Source organism: Periplaneta americana, chromosome 16 (assembly GCF_040183065.1).
Source record: "Periplaneta americana isolate PAMFEO1 chromosome 16, P.americana_PAMFEO1_priV1, whole genome shotgun sequence".
NCBI lineage: Eukaryota > Metazoa > Arthropoda > Insecta > Blattodea > Blattidae > Periplaneta > Periplaneta americana.
In genome coordinates this window covers 153,784,867-153,796,183 of record NC_091132.1, presented here as the reverse complement: position 1 = coordinate 153,796,183, position 11,317 = coordinate 153,784,867, and the positions used below count along the sequence as shown (strand labels likewise).

Sequence of the window (11,317 nt, the reverse complement as noted above, 5' to 3'; positions counted from 1 at the left end):
CCCCTTGTTAGAGGTAAACTAGGCTAAGCGACATTAGGATGTTTCTGAGATATTTAAGTTTTTAAAGTTTAAATGCGTATTATAAATTCTCAGCATTTTTTTTTTATAAATTCTTCCAAACATATAGATAATAATACTTTTGTGCACTCTTTTAAACATACCTTCAACGAGTAATTACATCATTGTTTTCCTGTATGTTTTGCATTATTTTTTTATACAACTTTGATATATAATTTTGTATGCGGAAAACCAATCTAAGTGATAGGTATTACCATTGTCGGCATATTTCCCATTTGCTCGACACACTATTTTAATTGTCCCTACGTGAAAGTTCGATTAAAAATTACATTTATGTAGGCCACTACAAAATACAGACTTAATTGTCACGTAATTCGTCGTCATCCAACAGCTAACGAATTAATAATACGCACTTAAAAATATTAAAAAGCATGTGATCGTTCATTGTTGCATTCAACACTTTAAATAAATCACGAGTTTTCAAGAAGCCATGTTTTTACTTATGATACTCTGCCAATCAATTCCATCTTATCCTGTCACAAATGTGGAGCTTGCGTCCAAAATCAGACAAGTTCATAATTGGAAGAAAATGAGTTTATGATGTTTTCGTTATAATTTTATTGAATTCTATCGATATCTGCAATGATTTTCAGGCAAACTTGAATATATTCCATACAAAATTTCATTAGAAATATGAGTTTCCGGTCAAAACCGAACACGTCCAAAGGTAACATGAAAAATAAAACGTTAACACATTTCCAGTCATTACAAAAATCGTATATGTGTATAATCCAAAGTATGCTCTTTCTTCAACCAAGATTATACAAATCCCTTTTACACATTATCTTGAGAAAACCTTTGTATAAATGTCAGTAACTCAACCCTAATGCTCTTGCAAATACCAAATGCATCTGTAGTGAAGAGACAATAACCTTTCCCTTTTTGGGAATACCACATGGATCTGTTGTGTAGAGAACAGTAACCCACCACTTTCACTTTTTGGGATAGCCAAAAGAATTTTCTGTTCACAGGTGAGCAATCTATACTTGTCTCTTAACTCTCTTTTATTTTTTCCTTGATAACCCACTGACATGTCACCTCTGTTCCAGTGTTGATTGCATTACTTTTGTAAGATATTTGGGGACTTCATTCCCCCCCCCCCCTTTCATACTAAATAGTATAACAACCGATTCCGACATCTGTCCCTGTATCATGGCTACTGTCGTAAAAACGCAAGAGAGTGAGAAATTCAATTATTAAAGTGATTCAATCTATGATTTAAATGCAACAAATGTTTTCACGAGAAAGAACAATGGTTTAGTAATGTTTATTTGTAATCAAAAAATGAACAAGTGTCCAAACCATTTGCACTCAATGCAAAACAAGTTCACCTCTTACAATCAATACTGAAGAAATAGCTCGAGGACATTTTGTGTACGGCAGAATATAATCTACAATATTACTTTGTAGGTCCTCAATACCCTAACAAAATATTACATTCACCGTATTGATGTGAGTCGATTTCAGTTTCCCCCCCCCCCCACTTCATGAAAAATTAGCATTGACTGACTTCTCTGTTTTGGACGCAAGCTCCACAAATACTATCTACCCACGTTCATCTTCTAACCTCTTCTTCCAAATGCAATGCGTACAGAATACAAAAATATTTCCCACAAACATCGAATCTGAATAGATTCTCGTGAGAATGTGTACGTGCATAGCTTGCAAAAAAAAAAAACCACTTCCGACAAATATTGGATTACATCAGGCCAGAATACATGTGTATGCACTATAAGTCACAAGATTTGAAGAAACTTTTCCTGTATACAGAATACTTGGATTCCTTTTCGCCGAAACGCTTATAGTATGCTAAAGACGGTACTTAGCTTTCTCGCCAGAATGTGTCTGTGCATGCCTTTTGAGATGACTCGAATCTGCAAAACCTCGCCCACAAACCTGACATATGAATGGCCTCTCGCCAGAATGCGTGCGTTCATGCCTTTTGAGTGTGCCTGACTGTATGAAACATTTCCCACAATCCCCGCACTTAAAGGGCTTCTCTCCAATATGCTTACGTACATGCATTGTGAGATCACTCGAATGTACAAAAGATTTCCCACAAAGATCACATCGAAATGCCTTCACGCCAGAATGCGTACGTAAATGGCAAGTCAAATAACATGAATCTGCAAAACCTTTTCCACATTTATCACATTTGAATGGTTTGTCGCCAGAATGAGTACGTGCGTGCACGATGAGTCTAGATGATTTCACGAAACCTACTCCACAAACATCGCACATGTACGGCTTCTCACCAGTATGTACCTTGAAGTAACCTGAATCTACAAAACATTTCCCACAAATATCGCATTTGAAAGGCTTCTCTCCAGAATGCCTGCGTGAATGAACTTTGAGGTGGCTGGAAACGACAAAACATTTCCCACAAACATCGCATTTGAATGGCTTCTCGCCGGAATGCGTACGTGCGTGCACTGTTACCTCACCAAACCTTGCGAAATATTTCCCACATATTTCGCATCTGAAAGGCTTCTCTCCGATGTGGGTAGGTACATGGGATCTGAGATTGTTTAATCGTAAAAAGTATTTCCCACACGTATCACACTGAAATTTCTTGTCGGCGGTGTGTATTCGCAAATGCCTTCTCAGGCTTTTCACAGTCCGTAACATCTTGCCACAAATATTACACTTAAAGGATCCAACGCCCGTATTACTGTCTGACTGCGATTCCTCGGTCTTTTTTCTTCTAAGCCAGTGATGGAATATCTGGGATTGGAGCTTACTGTCTCTGACAAGATTATCAGAAAAACAGTTTTTAGTGCTTACGCACTTCACCTGTGGCGCTTCATTTCCCTCAGTGTTAAAAGAGCTGTAATCAAAAAAATATCATTCATGAAAATTACACTACCATCACAACAACAAAGGCAATCAATATCAAGAAATATCAACAGTAAAGAAGTGCACTATCCTAAAAACTATGAAATATGTTAGGATTTGCATAGAATATTCGGTTAGGAATATTGGATAGGTCTGATGTTAGAAGTCAAATCGGCGGATTAAAGCAGAATGTAGACAGTTGGAGGTAAACATCGAATTTTCAGAAACTCAAGAATATTAAGTAGCCTATGAATTTAGCTCTCGTGAACAAATTGCAAAAGCCAAAAGGCAAAGATTAATAATTGGTTTTGTTTTGTGATACTGGAATAGTCGGCTTTCCATGCTGGTGTCTCTGGTTTGAATACTAGCAGGTCGACATTGTGTTTGTGATGGACAAAATTGCGATGGTTGGTAAGATTTTGCGGGAAATACATATTATCCTACTGTCATTCGAACACTTCTCCATAAGTCATCACTTACTGGACACGGATCTCGAAGAACTAAAAACTTATATTTCAAGCGTCTAAAGAGGCACTAAAGATCTTAAAAGTGGGCAGTAAAATTTGAGGATTGGAACAAAAAAGCACTCAAATATTTTACTGTACATGCGTCTAAGTTTAGCAAAACACGTATAATCAGTAGAGCAAACTTATATGGACATGTGGGGCCCAAGACCACACAAAAATGTCTGGTATTAGTAATACTAAAAACTGAGGATTGGAAGAAAAAACGCACTCGTATATTCTACTGTACTTGCGTCTAAACAGTAGAGCAAACTTATATGGGCATGTGAGTCCCAAGCCCACACATAAGATTCTGATATTAGTAACACTAAAAACTGAGGATTGGAAGAAAAAGCGCACTCGTATATTTTACTGTACTTGCGTCTAAGTTTAGCAAAACACATATAATCAGTGGCCCAAACTTATATCGGCCTGCAGGGTCCGAGCTCACCCAATATATACTTGGTTATTTAACGACACTGTATCAACTACGAGGTTATTTAGCGTCGATGGGATTGGTGATCGCGAGATGAGGCCGATGATTCGCCACAGATTACCAGACATTTGCTTACGGTCGGGGAAAATCTTGGAAAAAAAAACCAACCAGGTAATCAGCCCAAGCGGGAATCGAACGTAATTCCGGATCGGCAGGCAAGCGCCTTAGCCGACAGAGCTACGCTGGTGGCCCCCACACTGCTGCCGCTGCCGCCGCCGCCGCCGCCACCACCACCACCACCACCACCACCACCACCACCACCACCACCACGACGACTACTACTACTACTACTACTACTACTACTACTACTACTACTACTACTACTACTACTACCAAAATCTGTGGACTGGAAGAAAAAAGCACGCATATTTTACTCTACTTGCGACTAAATTTAGCTAAACACATATAACCAGTGATGCAAACTTATTTGGGCCTGTGGGGCCTGAACAAACCCAATGATTTGTGATATTATTATTATTATTATTATTATTATTATTATCATCATCATTATTATTATTTATGGGATTTATTTATTTCAACTTATAACTCAAGTCCATTCAATGTTTTTCAAAAGTTGGCGTCACTACAAATAATAAAGGAAAAATAAATTAAACCAGCTGTATCTGATATGGAGCAACAATACTAAATCAGTGAATGCTAACTGGGACAGAAGATCATGCAGGTTCTGTTAATGGGTTTGTGGAAGGTGCATTATCGGTATTTCATTCTAAGACGACTGGTGATTACCACAAAGACATGGATGCCACCTGTTACACGTCACAGTTTTTCCTAAACTGTTTCCTAACATTCCTCACTCTCGAATAATTGTTACTGACAATGCCTTCTACCACTCCACGCAATTCGACAAAGCCAACCACAAGGACAAAGAGAAAGGCAATTGGGTCTAATGGCGTAATGTACCCTGCACTGACGATTTAAAACAAGTTCAATTACTACAGTTGGTAAAGATACATTAAACCCAAGTCCGCAATATATACAAAATTGACATCTTTGCTCAGGAAGTGGGATATACTATTGTTCGTTTGCCAACCTATCATTTAATATATAATAGAACAAAACTGATTTGAGCACAAGTTAAAGAAAACTTTAGAGGAAAAACAATACTTCATAACAATTCATGAATGCCGAAGTATTGAATTTGACCGAAGATGTGTCGCAAGTCACCTGAGATAAATGGCTCAATGTTGTATACTACATAAGGGACCTTATACAGCAGTGGTTGTCAGCACTCACTGTAAATGGGTAACACTGCAGTGCTTCCCAACCTTTTTTTACTGAACGCCTACTATATTGCGACACACTTATTTGTTTTTATTATTAATAATACTATAATAATAACAACAACCAGTGCTTTTCTTCTGGAGAAAAGGTGGTGAAACTCTGTGCAGAATATTTTATAGTGGACGGGGAGATGATTACTGTTCAATGTACAGGAATTTTGTCGTTTTTAAGCTCCTCTTCGTCCAACTAAGAGTTTCAAGGCCTAAGCAGAATACAAAGAAAAAATTATATTAAAAAATAATTATTCACACATACAGTATTTCTGTTTCATGATAAAAAGAATGCAAGAAAATGGTGCCAGAATGCTGTTCAAACGCGTTTCACCAGGATAAAAGCACTGATAACAACTTCTTTGTATTGTCGGACATCCAATGTTGTAGATAGGTCGATGTTAACACGCAATCGAGAATTCTAAAAAACAGCAGCAACTTGAGCGACGTTAGAAAAAAAAAGGTATGTGTCAAAAATTCCAACCTATCTATGCTGGATGTCAGATAAAAGATTTTCATTATCGTTTTTCAAAACTCACCAATTTATATTACTGTCAAGTCTGCGCTTGGTGGGTTGCACAGAGTTTCTCTATACGTGATCTTATGGTTCACAGACCAACACGTAAATCATCTTCAAGATACAGCAGTCTGTTCCTTTGTTTAGATTTCACTATTTTCATGGTACAAAATGCTGATTCGCACAATTATGACGTTGAAAACGGCAGTTGCAAATGTTTTCTTTAGTTTATTCGGCACCATCGACTGATTTGACAAAACATTCTCGCATGTAAGACACTCGGGATTTTGTTTATATTCATGGCCACACCACGTAAACCATATTGCAAGTATTCATCACTGTATTTACGAAACGCAATAGGTTGTGAACCTTGAAGGGAATTTTCGCTTACATTATTCGAATTAGCACTGCTGTCATCTAACCTAGAATTTGATTCTGATTGTCTTTTTCGAATTAAAAATTTGTCCATGATAAAATCTAAATAAAACACTTCTGATGAAATAGTCGCACTATCACCTGCTCACACGTATATACTGAAACTGACCAATATGTTCTGACGATTCTAAACTCTGTTAATTATTAAGGGGGAAGAGTAAATGAATTACTAAGCACTGATGCAGTGTTCACTTTCATTGGAATTATCACCAGGCAGAAAAATTAAACTGAGCATTGTTGCAGGTGTTCACTTTTCATTGGTAAATCTGTCCCAAAATAAAATGTACCATATCAAAGACTTCGTTGTAAATAAGAAACTGCGTTGTAAAGAGACTTTCTGGATGGCATGAAATTTATTTTTCAATTAAAAAATTTCGCGACACACTCCATGGGGCTGCGCGACACACCGGTTGGGAACCCCAGGGGTAAGGAGTGTATTGGAATATGCACCATCGTGCAGAAGAGAGGGGTAGAGAGCATACCTGCCAGCAGCTACGGATGCACGCCAGTGCGTCTCTTATCACTTGTTTCTCAAAAATACTTCCATTTTATATTATTTTATTGTATTTTATTTTATTGCTTCCTCTAATTTTGATGTTGCCCGTAGACAAAGCATACTAGACAATAATCAATTTATATAATGCATTAAATACAATGTTCAGCTAAAGAAAATTCAAGTTTACAACAGTGAAAAATTATGAAAAGTTCCATAATTAAAGTAGATAGTAACAATGTTTAACAGGGTTTTTTTGTGCCAACGTTTAACTTCGTGTCTTGGAGGGAGCCACCAAGTTCGGACACTTCATCACCTTGTTCAACATCAATACCAATCATTGGGTGGCGCAATATATACACAAACTACTAAAGTTCCTTGATAATCGGTACATTTTGCAAACAGCAGCTCTTGTGTTCCTGGGAGTGCAGCATGGTTTGCACTCTGGATATTACATATGCTTCTTCATGGAATTCGTTGTAATGAAGTTTGAAAAAGCTGCTACCCATGTCATACTTAAAACAAGTAGAAAACATTCATTATAGCCTAATAATGAATTCTACTGCCAGGATTTATCCATTCCTTGTGTTATGTACATCTCATTACTTCTGAACGTACAGAGTGAGTCAGCCAAGGCTAGACCAGTGTCAGCAGAAAGTCGTATGCATAGTAACTGCTGCGTCATCGCAGTGATCAGACCTCTTGCTCGCGTACGTTTTGTGTTTAGTTACGTAAACACATTCAAATAGTGAAGGTGCAGCTGTATACCGTACATTTAGAGCAGACGCAGGCAAACTGGTAATCATGATTACATCTAGTAGCGGGGAGTGTTCTGACGTCACGTTCCTCCCACTAACTTCCACCCCCTCTGTAAGCGACTCTTAGTCGATGTGATGTATTGTCTTTGCGATGTTGAAAATATCAACCTCAGTGAATACTTATAAACGCCCATTACAGGTAGATTGGGAAGAAAAACTCTTCTGTTGTGCTTATTATGCCACAAAAGTCGTTATAGGAACCACAGAAGCAATATACACAGACATTATATACAATGTCATAAGAATCATAGCTTAATATCACAGGTAAGTAATCGTAATTTGAAGTTTAATACCTACACAATAAGCTAAAATAATAATATTAGCTAAATCATTTTTCTGTTTTCACAATTTTTAAATAAAATTTTGCTCTATCTTTTCTATTTCTCTCTATCTCAATTTATAGAGACCAAACGTACGGAGCAGCTTGAAATATTAAAAATCGAAATATTACATAACTAGAATAGAGAGGAGGCGAATGGCTTGACTTAAAAACAAAAGGAAATTCTTGCAGTGACATAGTTGCATAGGAAGTCGCAAAATCATTGAAACCTTTTAGTGACAGGGAATTTGTTAAAAAATATTTAATAAGTGGCGAGTATTATGTCTTTGAACAAAAGAAATAATATGAAAACATTAGTTTGTCTCGTCGTACTATAGGAAGAAGAATAGAAGATATTTGATATCTGGTGGATGACCACCTAAAATCTAGTATTTCCCAAATTCATAGCGTATTCACTTGCTTTAGATGAAAGTTCGGACACTGCACAGTCAGCATGGATCTAGAGGTAATTATCACTTATTTCTAAATCAACTTCATGTAATAAAATGTGTACAATTAATTTAATTGTAAAACATTGATGAAAGCATGCTTAACACACGGCAGAAATAATGTGTCCTCATATCTTATATTATGTTCCTGTTACAGATCGCCACTGCATATGAAATGGATGAAGTACATTCCCCTACCATATAAACTCTCTTCTGTGTGACGGGTGGTATCTCAAGATCTGTCCACCACTGATTTAGAGTGCAGTAGAGTGTCCATTATGAAATATAGCCTTCAACAACGAATGTTTATTTACGACAACTTTGTGAAATACGAATCATGGACAACAACTGTAACAAACTTCTGTCAGTAATTTCCTGGTTCCCAGAGCCTTGTATAACAATGATTTACAATTTAGTGAAGACATTTCGTACAACTGGATCAGTAATGAATAAGAAAAGAACATGTGTGAAGCATGTACTCGCTGAGGAGATGTTAGATGAAATTGGTCACTGACTAGAGACAAGTCCTATGACATCATCGCGCCATGCAGCTCAGCAGGTAGGGGTGTCAAATACCTTACTATTGTTGCCAGACAGCTAGCAGTTCTGTGCGCTAACGACGCTGGTCCTGCTACCTAGGCAACTGGTGTGGCGATACACTTGAAACAAGCTGTAATCAATGTATATTGTGCTGGGCTAGTTAATAGTTTTATTAATTAGTGCTGTGTTAAAATGTCAGGGTGTATACATGCTGTTTATAATTGCTACAATTACAGCATTACAAATTGCTCCAAATCGTACTTTCCATTTTCGGGAGATCATAAAACGTGAGTCAACAAAATTCTTTATTAGGCCTAATAGCTTTGTTTCTGAGTTGATAGAACAATAAAAATTAGCTTTTTTATTTAGGCCTAATAAATTGAATAGAAGTTAAAATGTATTGAAAATGTTAATGTTTTATCAAATTAAGTTTCATTGTTGTCCATATGCCTTTACTAATTATTACAAGCCTCACATTACTACCAATTTTATCTTTGCAGTTGTCAGCAATGCGTATATAAAGCAATATTTCTCATAATACGCAGTTTTGATAAAAATAATGTTACATTAAATACTATTCAACATTTCTTAAGTGTCTCATATATTATTCCACATTAGTACCTCTTGTTTTAAACAATAGTCCGATTCCCACTGTGTTAATATTTGTATTTGTGGACATAATTCCATGCCGCTCAACCAGATGTCAGGTCCGCGATATTTCGCACTCACGTCAATGCTGCTAGTAATACAGCTGTCTGGTATTATTATAGTAAGGTATTTTGGGGTGTCACAGTCTTCAGTGATGAGGCACGAAACAATTAAAATTAAAACCTTACATAATCAGAGGTTAACAGAACCCAATTATCAGACTTAGGTTTTACATTTGGTTGCAAAAGTCAGTGTATGATGGACTACTTGACCCCACATTAACATTTTTTATAGTGACGAAGCATGGTTCCACCTCAGTGGTTTCGTCAATACGCAAAATAATCGTTACTTGGGCAGTGAAAATCCACATAGTTTTCACGAACCACTAAATGACATAAATTCGAGCCATTTTGGAGAATGAACTGCAGCAAGTTGCTGGACATGTCTTCAAGAGATGTGCAACCTGTCAGATATCACAAGGACGTCATTTCGAACATGCATTGTGAATTCGTTAAGTACATCATTACACAATACTAACCGCAAAAGTGCGGAACAAATCCTCTGCATATGGTAGCGCTGTTACATATGAATCAGCCGCCATGAGAACAGTTAAGAGACTAGCCCTGACTGGTTCATCCTGTATCTGATCCATCATTAAACCTACTGAAGACATCTGTGTAGTACTACACAATTGTTGCATAGGAGACTACACTCTCCTCTTACTGTTGTGAAACCCATCTATTTCATTTATTAATGTTCTACATTATCATGTAACTGAACTACATAAATTAAGCACAAATTAAACACATGCACACTACACTCACCTCTCAGTCAAGACTTCAGATTCTGCTTCCACTATTTCCAGCTCCTTCTCTTCTTTTTTAGTGATTACACCTATTGTCTCTTCCTGAAAACAATAAACACAACAGAGAAGGTTGAAAACACAGGACCACTGAAATACAGAGTAATTATTGCCAAAGCTGTGCAAAGTGAACTTATCACTACAGCCCTGAATTTTAGGTGCTAAAAGTTAATATTGTTCCTCGCTATAGTTTATAAATATAGAATCCATGCCTCCACATCTTTGAGATGATATTCAGTATTTTCCCTTCGGTACCACTAAAGATCTCTAATCCTCTTAACCACTACTTACAAACTAGCGCATGATTTATCATTGCCATGCCTCCACTTCTTTGAGATGCCATTCTTGTCATTCAGTATTTTCCCTTTGGTATTGTTAAAGGTCTTTAATCCTCTTAATCATCACTTACAAATTAGCGCACAGTTTACAAGATCCACTGCTCAGTCCTTCTGACTCTGTTGTCTATTATTACATATCGGACTCTTGTGTAATAAGCTTAAAACCCTCCTCACGAGCACTACTTCTATTCATCTACCCTCAGTGTCATTCTTAACTTTTAGCACCTAAAATTCCGAGCTCTACTTATCACCACTGCACTCTATATTTATTGAGTGTTCTCATGCAATCAAAGAGAATGTACAGAGCTTTCAATAAATGACGAAACAACATTGCTTTCATGAAAACAAATATAATATTTTTACATTTCTGCATTTCATAGTGCATGTTTAATTCTTCTCATTTTGAGACTTGAAACTCGGTTTTGAAGTTTGTATGAGTGCTTATAATAATCATACTTACTTACTTACAAATGGCTTTTAAGGAACCCGAAGGTTCATTGCCACCCTCACATAAGCCCGCCATCGGTCCCTATCCTGTGCAATATTAATCCAGTCTCTATCATCACACCCCACCTCCCTAAAATCCATTTTAATATTATCCTCCCATTTACGTCTCGGCCTCCCTAAAGGTCTTTTTCCCTCCAGTCTCCCAACTAACACTCTATATGCATTTCTGGATTCGCCCATACGTGCT

The 11,317-nt window shown here is 37.1% G+C and overlaps 1 protein-coding gene across 2 annotated transcripts in view; it reads right to left on the bottom strand.

Annotated features, from left to right (window-relative positions):
- Window positions 1-1,744: 1,744 nt before the first annotated feature.
- LOC138691411 (zinc finger protein ZFP2-like) overlaps window positions 1,745-11,317 on the bottom strand; it is a 48,956-nt gene continuing 39,383 nt past the window's right edge. For both annotated transcript variants that reach the window (XM_069813323.1, XM_069813324.1), the window contains 2 exons: window positions 10,248-10,330; window positions 1,745-2,905 (listed from right to left, as the gene is read on the bottom strand). In XM_069813323.1, the coding sequence (XP_069669424.1) occupies window positions 1,888-2,905; window positions 10,248-10,330 (1,101 nt within the window). In that variant the 3' untranslated portion in view covers window positions 1,745-1,887. The remainder of the gene's footprint in view (window positions 2,906-10,247; window positions 10,331-11,317) is intronic.